The sequence below is a fragment of the Pseudoliparis swirei genome, chromosome 18 (assembly GCF_029220125.1).
Source record: "Pseudoliparis swirei isolate HS2019 ecotype Mariana Trench chromosome 18, NWPU_hadal_v1, whole genome shotgun sequence".
NCBI classification, from domain to species: Eukaryota; Metazoa; Chordata; class Actinopteri; order Perciformes; family Liparidae; genus Pseudoliparis; species Pseudoliparis swirei.
Window position 1 is genome coordinate 10,511,917 of NC_079405.1, and position 15,993 is coordinate 10,527,909.

At 40.5% G+C, this 15,993-nt stretch overlaps 1 protein-coding gene across 1 annotated transcript in view; it reads left to right on the forward strand.

Moving 5' to 3' along the window:
- Positions 1-15,993, forward strand: part of kif5ab (kinesin family member 5A, b) — a 60,567-nt gene that overhangs the window by 17,370 nt on the left and 27,204 nt on the right. Inside the window, exons 2-13 of the mRNA XM_056436452.1 lie at positions 3,847-3,934; positions 5,400-5,473; positions 5,840-5,944; positions 6,187-6,235; positions 7,502-7,557; positions 8,272-8,359; positions 8,578-8,702; positions 10,021-10,125; positions 10,994-11,142; positions 12,440-12,588; positions 14,163-14,371; positions 15,041-15,109. Of these exons, the coding sequence (XP_056292427.1) occupies positions 3,847-3,934; positions 5,400-5,473; positions 5,840-5,944; positions 6,187-6,235; positions 7,502-7,557; positions 8,272-8,359; positions 8,578-8,702; positions 10,021-10,125; positions 10,994-11,142; positions 12,440-12,588; positions 14,163-14,371; positions 15,041-15,109 (1,266 nt within the window). The remainder of the gene's footprint in view (positions 1-3,846; positions 3,935-5,399; positions 5,474-5,839; positions 5,945-6,186; positions 6,236-7,501; positions 7,558-8,271; positions 8,360-8,577; positions 8,703-10,020; positions 10,126-10,993; positions 11,143-12,439; positions 12,589-14,162; positions 14,372-15,040; positions 15,110-15,993) is intronic.

Sequence of the window (15,993 nt, forward strand, 5' to 3'; positions counted from 1 at the left end):
GTGGATGCAAATAATTGAAAAGACATCCGTTAAATTACACAATCAAACAAATAAGTAAGGGTTCCTATACGTGCTCAAACCGACAGGGCCGAGGGATGGATATGCAGATAGAGAGCTTACATTAATGCTATTATTATTTTCACGAGGCACAGGATCAGATTAGTGTTGTAATGGTGGAGCCAGAAGAACAAATGACTGGCAAAGGGCTGTTTTTTATTCAGCTTATATAACCGACTTGTTTTTTTCACCCCATGAAGACCACATTTAGGATTCCTCCCCCCTCTCTGTTGTTTGGTGTGGTTTGTATGCACATGCTGTGGTGCATTACACATTATTCATTGTAAGCAGACTCAGCTCTAATCAGTTCTGATGAGAATCTTGTTTGTACCTGCTGTTGTGATTACAGCCCTCGAAAACAACAGCTAATCAGTTCATTTTTAAAGAAATGGATGAGGAATAATATATTAAATTGAAGCTTGGATTCTTCCAAACGATCCCCGCTGCACTGTCATTGTGGAGATGTTCTCGATGCAGTAGGTAATACTGCCAGATATTTAGGTACAGCTTTTGGGAGTGGCACTAATTGCCTTTTCTCTTTTACTTTTCTTTATAAAAAAGGTTGAACAGAAGCAGAAGTGGAAAGAAAAAAATAGCATGTCTCACCTGCTATATTAATATCAATATATCAACTCAATAATTCGTTCTCAGAATATTTACTTGAGAAAGTGTGGAAAAAGGTTGAAGTATTGAAATACTCTTTTTAAAATTTTGGTTATGTATAATTTGAAAATATTAAACAGCAAAACAGCTAAAGCAAATAGAGCAATACCTAGGTATTTAAAATTGTAAAGTCAATCTCTCACTAAATGAGGTTATCTTACAACATTAAAAAAAAGATTCATTGGTAGCAGGAAAAAAAGTCGTAACGTTAGTTAATTTGTTAAAATAAACTCCACAGAACACAATTGTTTTTCAGAATGCTGGAAATGATATAGCTACAGGTGGAGATGTCGCCATGTTGAGAGCCGTGTGTGGCAGCACTTCCACCGACTGAATCATACATATGCCCTGAATTCTGTTTACATCTTATTTAATAGCGAAGTGATTACGTCTATAGATGTTAAAACTATTAATGCCACAATACCATATAGTAAATGTCCAGCATTTAAATTAATATTTTTAAGTGGAGAGTCAAAGAGAGGAGTTAATCACACAACGTAGTAAATGATCCGGTTACTGAGTGTCTGTTTTATGTGGAGCTTTCAATTCTAATATATTGCTGAATAGATTATTGAACAATAATGCATTATATATTACTTGTTATATTTTGCAAATCAAATCTGAATCTGCAATGTAACCAGTTACATTTATCTGTCAGTTAATTGTTGTATCGCACTCCAATGCTTTCTTGTAGAAGTACACACTAAGTTTGTTTTGTATATAATTAAGTTGCTGATTATTTAGGGGCTTGCAGGAACTATGTCACGGCCAGTGCATTGACCAAAGGAAGCACAGTGTTGGGCGGGCAGTTGTTTGTAAGAGCTGTTCTTGAGAAGGCTGCAAGCACTGTACTAGTATAAATAACACTTTACTGTGACACATTATTATTACCCCCTTCAATGGTGAAGTCTAGTGCACAAATTAACAGGAAGCCTCCGAAGCATTAACATTTTATGTGACTAGAAATCCAGTGGATGTGCTTGTGGACTGCAAAAGGAACATACTATAATAATAAACTGTGATTTAAAATGACAGAAGAATACATCATGTAATGCCAGACAGAGAGCTTATTATGCAAGCCACTGATATAGTTGTGTGCACTGGGATTTTTTGTCAAGCTTGTTGTTGTATGTGTCATTTAAAAGTCTTAGAGGCATTCAGTCCGAGCCCATATTTAATACTTGGAGGTGCAGGGGATTATGGATGTATTATATCCCAGACCGCTGGAGCAAACATAATAACAAAGCATCCCCCGGAGTTGTATGCATTTAAGTAAAGGGCAGAATAATGTAATTTTCTTTATTCTAGATTATATAACAGTGAAAAGTTTTTGCATGGAAATTTGTGAGCAAAGTAAGACCAATGAAAATATATAACGAGCAGCATTGTGCAGGACTCATGGAGCTTATATGGATTTAATGAATTGATTATGTAACGTGATGCTCCCACTTTCTACTCACTATATAACCCTCTCAAAAATAAGGATAGATCGTAAAACTGTTGGTTTGTGGCCAATATAAATCCTGTCCAATACACAGTACATCCACGTTAAGAAATCTTTATTGCCATTTGAGAAGTCTGCAGCCTTAAACGTGACGGAGACATAGCCGAGTCACATTTATTTGGTTTATTATAAGTGAAGAACAAAAATAAACTCCAAGCCTGCTTGCGTTATGTCCCGCGCCCCTTTAATAAGTCTTACTAGAAGTGAAATTATGTAATTTGATGCAATGTACATTCGTGACGATTAAGCAAATAAATCAGGGTGTTTGCATTGTTTACGAGGTTTTGATCGTCTTGGTTCGGCTGGAAACCTTTTGCTGCACGACATTACCTGATCTCTCATATCATTTTGTCTCTCTCTTCATGCTGTCAAATATTTACAAATGTGCCTTTAAAAAAAAATAAACAAATTAAATTCAGTTCACAGACTTGCATGTAAAAATAAAAAAACGTGTATAGAAATGTTACATCAACATATAGCAACGAGTCAATATCTACCATTAATGCTCAGTGTTCACAATGCAACCAGTGCAACACAAAGAGAGAGTGAACAACGTGTACTGGTTAGATCGCCTCCTCTACAGAAATGTCTGCAGGGTTTGTGGGCGGTGCCGATTATCTGCTTCTGTGAATTCTATACACATCCTGTATGCATCCCTGTAGCCACCCACACGGACACATACACAGCCCCTACTAGAAGTCAGGCATGTTATATTTAGTAGACTAGACCACCCTCAGTCACTATATTCATCATCAGGTTGTGGTTGAGTGTTGTTAGTACAGAGTGGTTGACTGAATATCTGAGTGAACTGGCTTTTTACTGGAATGATGCATGCTGGTTAATTATTTGGTTGAGTGGAAACTCAAGTCTGTGTGGGTTCAATTAGCCCATCTCATTGGCTGTGTGACCTGTTTAATGGCTGGTGACCAGCCGGTTGGATGACTTGACTAACAGGCTGCATTGCTACAATGATAATCTGTCTTTGTGTGTTATTGTTCTCCTGTGTTCTTTCTCACACACCATCGTCGGTTTCAGGTCATGCAGTTTCTTCTGCACTCTGCATTTCCACTCCTCTGCGCTCCTCCTCCACTCTATTTCTCCACTCGACTGCATCACTTTTCTCCTCAAGCCCTTGAACGGTGCCTCTAATGGCTTCACCTCAGATGTGATCTCTTTCCGTCTCTCTTTTGCCCGACGCTTTACGCTGCACTCCACTCATTTAAAACATCTGCTATCTCTCAGTCTCAATACCACAAAATACACACAAATGAATTTGGAAACAAAAACAGGAGACATTCCACTTAAATAAGACAGATGGGCCTCTTAATGTGATATGCGCTGCTATTCAGGGCAAATACACACAGATGGACACAGCGTCCATAAACTAAATATTGATGTGGCACTTTTTTATCGTGGCAATATAATGTTTTAGTGATAAGCATGATGTATGAAGACTCCTTTGCTCTCTCTAACACACCCGTGTGGTCTCTGCTTCACAAATTCCCCAAGGCAGATTTAACAGGGAGTCACAGGGGGGGATGAGATGTTGGCAATAATCTGAAGCGGTCTCTAAACTGTCTGTGTTGTCGTGTTGCTGACTGCGTGTGTGTTGCTGTTCACAGGGGAAGTCCTTTGTGTTTGACCAGGTGTTCCCCACTAACACCACACAGATTCAAGTCTACAACGCCTGCGCCAAGCAGATTGTCAAAGGTGAGTTGCATGAACGGGGTGAGTGACTTAAAAGCTGAAAGACCCCTAAAATGAATATATCCTTCGGTTCCCCATGCTAGCTTTGTCAGTTTACGCTCTATTCACCGGCTGCATGTATTAACAGCTTCTTACAAGAAGTGTGAAAACCAATTTCTATGACATGATGCGGTCACACGACCTACAGGTATGAGCATCGGCTTGCACAGATTAACAACTGGGCATGCTTATCACAGCACAGCAGGACCAGCGTATCCAGAAGTCCCGACATCAAACCAAACCGAGCCACAGTTGAATTATTTCTTTCACCCTTCCCTCCGTCTACCTCTTTTCTACCCCGATTAAGATCTCGGTTTTGTGCCAGCTTCAAAGCGAGTGTGGTATTTTCATTCAACGACTGCAGATGGAGCATAAAAAGGAGATTGATTTGGTGGGAGAGATTACTTACAGACGAGGAGATTACCAAGTAGGCCAAGGAAAGACCGAATAAAAAGGCGAGATGAATCGCAGGGCATGGTTGAAAAAATCCGAGGTTAGGGATGTAGCAAAATGAGGGAATGGGATTTGAAATGTGTCAGGGGAAAAGTGTAACAGAGGAAGGCCAGAGAAAGCTGGTTTGCAGACACATCAATGTTTACAATTTCTCTCCTGTTTGGTCTTTCTGGCTGTCAGTCTCTCCATTTTGGACCCTCCTCTCACCATCTTCCTCTCACACTCACGCTGTCTTTCCTCGCTTTCTCTTCTGTTCTTTTCTGGGGTTCCCTTTCTGGTGGTCTCTGATCTTATTTTCAGCTGTCTTTATACTTTGTTCTATAAAGTGTCACGCTTTGTTTGGGTTTCACTATGACCCGTGCAGTGGCAGTGGAAGATGTGTTGCAGAGCTGAGAGCAGTAGTAGAAGAAAAGTGCACAGGACAGGGGGAAGTCGGGGGGGGGGGCTCTGTGTTTTAGCTGAGAGCCTTTGTGATTAGTGTTTGCTCAGCTGACCTTTGGCAGCTGGATTTTCAGGGTGAAGTGTTTTTCTTTAATCCATGTTTGACTTTAACCGTAGGGGTTTTATTACACTGCGTCAGCAATATGACGTATAGCAGTGAGCTCCTTTAGAACCTCGACCTATCAGATGAGTGGAGAGAGAAATAGATATATCTGTATTTGATTGGTACTTCACTGAGTGTCTCCTGGTGACTTTAACGCAGCAGGTATGATGTGTTTTTACACAGAAACTAACCAAGCTTTAATACCACGTACCTCTTAGTGCCGATACGCTTTATGTGGCACAGCCTGATCCATCTATATAACAAAGGTCAAATATATCTGTCTTTGTGCAGGTGCTTCTCTGCCTTCCTGTCTTACTGGTTTCATACCTGGCTGGTTGAAATTCTGTCAGATTTTCCTTTTCTTCTTCTTTTTTATTTTCATGTTTTCTTTTTTCTTTAAAATGCTGTGTGTTTTTCTTGTATTAATTATAGATGTACTGGGTGGATATAATGGGACTATCTTTGCCTATGGGCAGACTTCTTCTGGAAAAACGCACACCATGGAGGTACAATATCATTAAATTATTCAAAAGATAGACCTCTTGCTGTGGTGCACACATGACACCCCTCCCCCCCCCCCACACACACACACACACACACACACACACACACACACACACATGCACACACACACATTCTTTATGGAGTATATCCTCATCTGCTCTCCTCTGGCAGTACATCTCCCTCCATCACTGTCATCACTCACTATCTCTCTTTCCAGCCTTTCGTGGGCACTAACCTCCTTTACTACTCTCTCTGGAAAACAACCCTGTTCCCTTTTAAGTCAAGAGTCTTGCTGCTCTCCTTTCTTTTACTATGCTCTGCACTTCAGTTCTCCAATGCATGTTCTTATACTCTCTTTCTTCTCCTAGGGGAACCTTCATGATCCCCAGGGAATGGGAATCATTCCCCGGATCGCAGAGGACATTTTTGAACATATATTTGCAATGGATGAGAACCTAGAATTCCACATAAAGGTTGGTTTGAGTTATTATATGCCTGGTAATGTATTCATTTGCATCACAAGCATCAATAAATAGTGGATAAAACCTCACAGGATGACAGATTACTGCAACATAATTTTGCATATTTGCACAGTGATCATCTTTTGCATTATTTCTGTATCCGGATCACTTTGTTTCTGTTTGTCCTTTTTATTCCAATGATTTCCCGCCACATGTTTTTTTGTCACATGCTATGTTTTTGGGTTTTGCTGCAGGTCTCCTACTTTGAGATCTACATGGATAAAATCCGGGACCTGCTGGATGGTGTGTTTTTTGGCTTTGAAACAGTGAAAATACAACTCACTTTTGTTAATACTGTACAGTTTCCTTGAAAATTCAAACTCTACACCTAGATGTATAGGGATAAACAGTAATGTTGTCATGAAGGGTGTCAAAATCCTATTGTTCTCTTATTGTCTTGTTGCCAAAAACATGATGAAATAAGAGAGGAGCTGAGAAAAAATATGACCATGCTGTATCAAGTAATGGACTTCTTTTGTCCCGAGGCTACATACAGTCCTAACTTATTAATGGAGGGTGTTGGTGCTGTATGCAGCTTGAGAGGAAGACAGCAGACATAACTCAGGGCTGATAAAAGTACTTGAACATGGTCTGCGTCTTTTGGGGGTAAAACAAAAAATTTTAAAAGGTAAAGCTAAGGTCATATTGTCCTTAAAATAGGCTAGAATTGAACATCAATTAAAAGTAAGGCAGTAAAGCTCAGAGCTCTTTGTACTTACCAAGCAGCTGTATTGTATGAACAATACTGAGTTTACATCTTACGGTTTGTATTAAAAAGCACAATATTTATACTGCATGCGTTTTTTTCTTCAGACAATAAAGCTTTTTGGATTAAAGAGTTATACTCACAGAAGCACCACAACATTGTAGTTCATAGTCGTATCATTGAGATACATCTTTAAAATGATGGAGAGGCCAAGACAAGGAGCTGTAGGCAGCATCCTAAAGATTTTATTTTACCGAGCCAGAGACAATCATGATGAAAGTCCACATTTGTATGCGGGGGAGTCACAAAAAGAGTCAACGACATGCGCGATGGATCAAGGCACAGAGAACAACACCCTGTGGAAGTATTTCCAAAGAGAAAAAGTGTCGGTGGGGTGATAAAACACACAAACACGGACACTCAAAAGCCCTCTACAATACTGTAAAATGTTATCATCATCAAAAAGACAGAACTTTCCAATGTGAAAAGGTGAATGCACAAATGTGGCCAGTGAATGGCTTTGCAAAGGAAATAGTATTTTACTGACAGGCACCTGCTTAATCTCAGTGACTCAAATAAACTAAAAATAGTTCAGGTTCATTAAAAGTACATCGATAGCTAGACATTTGATTTTACACACCACATTAGAAAATTCTGACTCAAAAAGGGAACATAGTGAGGTTGGATTATAGTTGTGCCGAGAGTAAAAACACATATATAACACACGCACGCAAATGCACATTTGAGTGCGCACATAGATTATGCGATGGGTAACACGATGACCTCTTTCCCTCACATCCTAGTGACAAAAACCAACCTGGCGGTGCATGAAGACAAATACAGAGTTCCTTATGTGAAGGTGAGTCATGATGACATGATTCAGTTTGATTTATTTCCCTTTACTATGCAGAGACCCTGTAGTTTCTGTTGTATGGATGTATGTTGGCATGAGGACAATATGAGAAATATACTAATTTTAATTAGTAAATGTTTCCCAAATGAGTGTTGTAGAGCTGCCAGGATGAGCTTGATGTGTGAAGTCATTTGGGTTGCTGTATGACAGCAGTGTTATTGAATCATTTCCTCTCTGCGTTGCACTCTGTAGATGCTCCCTGTGCAATTGTGTCACAGCCGGCTGCACACAAGAGACCATTTGTTTAATGTGTCTAGCTCGAGGACGGCTCGTTTTGTAGTCGTCGTCAACTATATTATGGTTAGAAAGAGCTGTAGTTTGTGTTTTAACAACGTGTCATCTATTTATTTATAGATCCAGAAAGTACAAATCTGTGAATATCTTTCCAACCCACTGCAAATCTATTTTTGTATGGAGTATAAATATAATCTGCTGCAAGGTTTAGAGTTCGAGGGTTCTGAAATGCCAAACTTTTGTCTCCTTTGGAAGATTTATGTGTTGGTTTTTTTGCAGATGTAAACGTTGGCGTGTCTTTGTGCAGTATAAACTGTTTTTTTCATGCGGGATACAGTGTGTTTTGTGTTTGTGTGCATGTATTGTATGTATAGATGGTTAATTTAGTTCTTCACAGCACAAGTTAATGTCTGTTCTTTCACTCAGGGCTGCACAGAGCGCTTCGTCACAAGTCCTGAGGAAGTGATGGATGTGATAGATGAAGGAAAGGCCAACCGACATGTAGCTGTCACCAGTGAGTCACACTGTTGATCTTTGCTATGTTCCTGCACTTCCTGTCAGACGTTTCATTTTTTCACACAGTTTCAAGGTGCAACGGTAAGAAAGGTATAATCAGTTGCTAAGGGAACATCTCTTAACAAGTCCGTCTCTGGGAAATGAGGAATCAAATGTCATTTTATACAAGGAGTCTGAATAAGAGTCTTCCTCCCATCTCCTCACTTTATTCTTCAGACATGAATGAACACAGTTCCCGCAGTCACAGCATCTTCCTGATAAACATCAAACAAGAAAACGTTGAGACGGAGCAGAAGCTGTGTGGGAAGTTGTACCTGGTCGACCTCGCTGGGAGTGAAAAGGTAGGACGACTGGGGAATTTTCTCTTAAAACATTAAAGTACAACAAGGTTTTGCACTGCTTTTAGTTCTCAACATTCAATGTCAGCAGTAGTTTTGTAAGACTGGGGCCGAACACATTTCTCTGTCTGTTTTCAGACATCAAAGAATCAGATAATCAATGCATTAAACCTCTGAACTTAACCCATAAAACATTTTAATTAAATCAATCATTTTATGGCACTGCACTGAATTTTCATTAATATATTTATATATTATTTATTCAGAGGTTTTTGTCTGTCGCTGATGCAATATCAGAGTTGGAGTTGGTTCACTCGGAGGAATCCAATTGGTTCTGCCGAGTAATAAAGTATTTTCATCTGTAAAAGTGGGTTTCAGCCAAGATAGAGGTCAAATTGAGGAGAGAAAATAGTATTGATGAGAACAATAGAAGAGTGTGCATTTAGAGTATAGAAGGCCACATTGTCTTCATAGATGGTGAAGGCAGTCGTTTGTAGCTTATAAGTGCTGATGCGGGGCGACTGTGGGTCAGTGGTTAGCAGGTTCGTCTTTCAATCAGGGGGTTGGCGGTTCAATCGGCGCCCTAGTCCTAGTCGATGTGCCCTTGAGCAAGACGCTTAACCCTGAATTGTTGTCTGTCGCTGCGTCTACGGTGTATGAATGTAACTTGATTGTAAGTTGCTTTGGATAAAAGCGTTAGCTAAATGACATGTACTGTATTGTATTGCTGCATCTCTAAGTTGTCTTGATCATCCCATGGGGTGAGAAACTTCTTGACTGAGACAACATATTATTGACTGAGCAGGACGCTGGTGCGTGCTCCATAGAAGGCTTTGATAAGACAACTCTCTCTCTCTCTCCTTTATAATTATTAAGGCCCTCATTATCTCACTGTGAATAATTGCATCCCATTACGATTATGACAGAATGTGGTGTGACTTTCCTACTTAAGTATGTCTGGCATATGCCTTCTCAAACACCTTCTCATCTTTTATGATATTAAAATTGTCCAATGCAATACCTAAATACTTTTTATAAAAAGGTCTGTAATTGTATTCCTTCCTTTTGTTTCCCAAAAGGAAATAAATGTAATGTTGCATTATTATTGATTCATTGAAAGTATACCAACTGAACACACTATCTGCATTTTCTCTATAATTACTTCTAATTTACAGAGTTATTACCATTATCCTCCTTTTGAATTCATAGTAAAAAAAAAAAAAAAAAGTTTTTAATCCCACTGACTTTTTTATGCTGATAATGTACTTTATAAACCAATTCCTCCTCTATGTGTGTGTGTGTGTTTGTGCGTGCGTATCAGGTCAGTAAGACAGGTGCAGAGGGAGCAGTGCTGGATGAGGCCAAGAACATCAACAAGTCTCTGTCGGCTCTGGGAAATGTCATCTCAGCCTTGGCCGAGGGAACGGTACGCCGGAGAAATTATTTGCAGTCTTTCTTATCTGTCGTATACATGACTATACCTCAAAGGAATAGTGAGAATTTGTTGGGTTTGGTTTTACTTTCTTTCATGCCGAGAGCTAGATGGGAAGATCGAAACAGCCTTATCTTCTCATCTAATGTCGACCTGTTCATTTAACTATTTTTTATTTGCAATAACAACAATCTTGTCATCATATTTACACTATACTACCATAGTTGCCATGCACAGATATAATAGAAAGCTACAATTTTACAAAAAAACTTTGGCCTAGAGGTAAGACAAGGTTCATTATTCTAGCCTTTGCAGAATCCTCCCATATTGTAATTATTGTCCTGCAGATTGGATGAAAGTTAGACATGTTAGGTAGTCTGTCCCCCTCTTCCATAAAACATAAACGCTGATAACCTATTTCCATAATTCACCAAATTTAACCTGCAAATTCAACCACACGATGCTCTCTGCCCACTCAATACTGCTTTCAAGCTCCATCATCATAATTAAAATACTCAGCATCTCTTATTATATAACTCAGAAGGCTTAGGGAATTCCTCTACTGTAAAAGCCTCACACGTCTTTCATAAAGCAACCGGCATTCATTCTTTATTCATCGAGCGAGGAAACAGACCGTCTTTTTGAAGGCGTTCCAAAGGTTAAAACAGTAATACTGTGAATGATGCAGCAGATGGAGAAAGACCTCTTCTTCCTTTGTTCTGTGCTGATGCTCACAACGCATATATTTAGCTTGTATAGAGAAAGGCATGTGCATGGTGATGTGAAGGTCCTCCACGCTCATTAAATCACCTTCTTTCAGTCTTTTTTTTATGCCTTTCTTCGTTCCTCTATGTCTTTGTAGAAGTCTCACGTGCCGTACCGTGACAGCAAGATGACGCGCATCCTACAGGACTCACTAGGCGGGAACTGTCGTACCACCATGTTCATTTGTTGCTCCCCCTCCAGCTACAATGACGCAGAGACCAAATCCACCTTGAAGTTTGGCCAACGGTAACATGCTGCCGTGCTAAGTCCCCACTGGCTGCTGCTCTGTGCATGTCTGTCTCGCTCAGCTGCAGCTGTTGGGGATGTTTTTCTGCTGAAATGTGTATAACTCAGTTATGCTGTTCACATATTAATGCCTTCAACTTTGCTTTTTGGAGGGAGGGTTTTTGAGTGGTTCCTGATCGTGCTGGGAATGCTTAAAGAGTCCGATTTTATTTCTTTATCTTATGGCTAAGCCGCACTTGTAGAAGCAGAGATTTAATGTGCCTGCCAGCTATCTGCTCCGATTGCCCATGGTCCATACAAAGAAACTCGGATAGAAAGATCCCGAAAAAGCCTCCTCATCCGTCTCCAGCATTGTTCCGTCTCCAACTAAGTTCTTTGAATAGTGACTGACACAAGGATGTTGTCGGTTAAAATAAATAATGCATGACCGAGTAAAAGGAATCCACAGCAGATATTTGACTTTAATGAAGAGATGGCTCGATCTCAGTAGCTATTCAACACCATGATTGATCTCTTTCATAAAATAAATATACTACAGATACTATAACATATCAATTAAGCAGATATTTGACAATCTGTTTTTTTTATAAAAAGGTCCACAGATGGACAGGTTTGTGTGGAATTGCCGCTCTATGGTCTCACTGTACGTTTAGGTATACGGTGCATTCATTTGCCATTACTGCTTTATTCAACATTAACTTTATTGTCCCCTGATGTTTGAGAATCAGCATCACACTATCTAAGTATCTCAATTCTGATGTGATGAAAGAACTTTAGATAGGGCTGTTTGCTGCACAAATATATAGGAATAAATTAACAAGCACAAGAGTGTTTTCTTACTGGAGTGTGAAATTATGTGATAGCCAATAATGTGAAATTCACAGCCGAAGCTGAGCGCTGTGGCTGTAGCATCATGAATATTTTAACTCATTGACGCCACCCATTTGCGTAATAATTGAGGAATGAGTTATAGTACCCTTACATGTTTAACTGTATGAGTGCTATATGTCGATGTGGTGAATATGTCTAAGCGGTCAGAAGGGTATTTTGCATTTTTAATTATTGCTTCCCTTTAGCTTCCTCTTCCTACGTGCACCATCAAACACAGTTTTCTGATACCCAATTTGCATACCAATGAATGAGATGCAAGCCCATTTGTATTGAGCAGCCAAAGCTAGAATACCGTCGTGGACAGCTCCTCTGTTCTCTGTCGTTCTCTCACACACTTTCTATTCCCCCCCCCTCTTTTCTGTATCTTTTCCTCTTTCTCTGTTTCGTCCTGCATCTCTACAATCAGAGCCAAGACCATTCGAAATACCGTATCGGTGAACCTAGAGCTCACAGCAGAGCAGTGGAAGAAGAAGTACGAAAAAGAGAAGCAGAAGAACAGGTCATTGAAGGAGACAGTTCAAAGACTGGATACTGAGCTGAATCGCTGGAGGAACGGTAATAAGCGTATTGATATCACGCTGGCAGCTCACAAAAACATGGAATATCTTAAGTCTTCTGCCAGAGGAGAACTCTGAAACGTGTTGCCCAGGCGTTTCCACATTATCTGTACCTTGTGTAAAGTTTATATTTTTAGCCACTCAATCAGAGTGGTGGTTGGTTGGTCCACCACTTTGGTCCAGACTAAAATATCCCAACGACTACTGCTGTACAATTTGGAACAAATATTCCTTTAATTCAAAGCAAATCTGGGTTTAGGTCCAGTTTCTCTGCTAAGAGAGTGACTTCGGTCTTAATCCTAATTGAATAATAGTTAATAACACAAAAGGTAATTGATTTATATATAGTGAAAAAGATCAGAGAGTGAGTGCGAGAGTGAGTGTGAGTGTGTGAGAGAGTGAGTGAGTGATAGAGCGAGGGAGAGCACCTCTTATACAGTGAAACAAGTGTAGTAGTCCCCTACAGAAAGATTTACACATACTTGTCCCCTTTTCATCCATGGAAGAGTGTTCACTAAGGAATACAAAAATTAACCTGAGGACATAAGTTTTCAGTCCATTATTTAATTTGAGATAACCTGAATACATGGCAGTGGAGCTATAGGACGATAGCAGCCAGACAGACTTGCTGGACTTGTGCCCAAACAAATTCCTTTTTGGCCACTTCGACTAATATTCACTTTGTATAATTGGATTTCCCTGCCATTGTGCTGAAGGCACGAAGTGCTGCAGGGTTTATTTTTTAGGATTCCTTATGTATTAGTAATCCTTAAGCAACAAGGCCTAATAACTTTTACAGAGAAGTCACAACTTATTCGATTTCAGCACACCTGTGAAAGTTCACACACACAAAAACAACACACAACATACACACACACAAGGCTAGGCAACCTTTCCTGCAGAGCTGTATGTCAATTCAAATGTTAGTGCATTCAATGGTGCTGATTGGTTGACATTCAAGCCGCGTAATGAATCCTGTCCGATGTCTATTTTACATTCTCTCGGTTTGACACGTCTTTATTGAACAGTTATCAGTAAAAATTATTCCTTTAACTTCTTCATCCCTCTTAGTCTCTCTCTCTCTCTCTCTCTCACACACACACACACATAACCTCTCCCCATCCACTAGCTTCTGTTAATTTCCTAATGTATCATTTTAACAACATCGTTGCCCCCATCCCCCCATCTCTGCTCCCTAAATTGCTTCCCATCTCGAGCCAGGAACTCCGTGAGACGACAACTGTTGAACTCTTAAGTCCGGGCTGAACAGCATACTGAATGTTCTCAATTTATTTGCATTTGGCGGCTCCCTTTCATTTCTTCTGAGCCAAAGCCAGACACAAGACAACTTGCATTTTCATTTGATAAAAGTTTGCTCTGTTATACTGCAGTTTAAAAGGAAGCTTCTTTATGGCACAGAGATATCTCAATCCTGAGATACAAATGTATTAAGGATCTACGGTGAAGATAAATCCACTAATCCCTTTTTTATGCATTATTCCACACTGGAGGATTTACCAGAGATAAGAACATTGCATTTCCAAAAGAAATCCAATATTGTGTGGTCTTTAGGTGAGGATGTTGCTGCGTTAGAGCATCTGAGCCCAGAATCGAAGGACGTCCCACTGATGCCTCCCAAATCTGAGGAGCTGGTCCTCAACATCTGCAGTCCCTACAGCCCTGGCTCAGTTGCCCCGTCGATTGTGGTTCACATCTCTCAGGAGGAGCGGCAGAAATATGAGGAGGAGATCCGCAAACTTTACAAACAGCTGGACAATAAGGTGAATGAATGGATTATGAATGCAGAGATTTTTACATGCAATGGATGTACTGAACATTATGTACATTATTATCGTTATTAATGAATTCAGGATCAGACACGGAGTGATTCATTTTTTAACTCTTGGGAATAGAATTAATTGGGGAAATAGTAATGTTATTCACTGAATAGCATTTCAGCTTTGATTTATTTAACACATAATATGCACATGTATGCCATACTCCATGGTAATGCAGTGTGTAATTGTATTGCTTTTATAAACATATTTCTATTTTCTATGCAGAACCGGTGGTGTATCGATTCGTTTGTGTTTCCTTTATGAGGTCTTTATGAGTCACATAAAAAGATTTGACATTTTCACTCATGGAGGCATGTATACGTGTGTTGCACACAGTGTCAAGGTCAAGCCTTAAGCATACATACTTTAGTCCTGTTTAATATATATAATAATAAACTGTGCTATTGTCTATAGTTCTACTCTACTTGTCTTTCTTCCCCCTACTCCATATCTCCCATTTACGCAGTTAGTGCGAGCTCAAAACGTATAGTGGTTATTGGACATGGAAACTAAAATACACACAATGGCAACGTACAAAGTATCTGTAATATACAAGATGGTGTCATACATAACGCTGTACATGTACTGTTTAAATTCTCTTTGCCTCTGAAGGACGATGAGATCAACCACCAGAGCCAGATGGTGGAAAAACTGAAGGAGCAGATGCTTGACCAGGAGGAGGTAAAAGACTTTGGTTTTATATCCGTTTCTCAGTTTGGTTAATCAGCTCACAGCTGGCTGCGTGAGGTAATCTAGACTACCTTTTGAATAGAAGTCAGCCGACAGAGGTTCATTCCTTCGCCCTTGAGACGGACGAGAAAACACCTTTCAGGTGCCAGAAAGCACTTGAAGAAAAGAAAAAATGATAGCGTAATTGTACGTGTATTTAGCATGTGTAACAGCAGCTTAATATAGGATGGGTTTGTCGAACCTCAGATTCAAGAGGAGCAGTGTGGATTCCGGTCGTGGTCGAGTGGACCAGCTTTGTAGCCTCACAAGAGGTTTGGGGGTCTCGTGATCACCTCTCTGCTGTTCGCAGAGGATTTGGACCTGTGGGCCTCCTCGGACCGTGACCTCCAGCATTCACTGGGGCGTTTTGCAGCCGAGTGTGGACCAATGGGGACGAGAGTCAGCACCTCCAAATTGGAGGCTATGGTACTCTGCCGGAAACCGGCGGATTGCTCCCTCTGGGTCTTGTTTACGAGTGAGGGTAAGATGGAGCCAGAAATTGCTCGGCGGATCGGTGCTGCTACAGCAGTAATACAGGCGCCGCAGCGTGGAGTCTCTGCTCCGACCCTCACCTATGCTCATGAACTCTGGGTCATAAGCGGCCAAAATGAGTTGCCTCCGTAGGGTGGCCGGCCTCAGCCTTAGAGAGAGGGTAAGGAGTTGAGGCGCTGCTCTGTTGTGTTGAAAAGAGTCAGCTGAGGTGGTTCGGGCATCTTGATTAAATGCCCGAACCACCAGGGGGGCTAGCACCGTGGTCCAGAGTTTAGTAAGGTGACAGCTGAGGGGAAGAAGCTGTTCCAGCCAGCTGGTCCTGGAACAGAGATATCTCCCAGCTG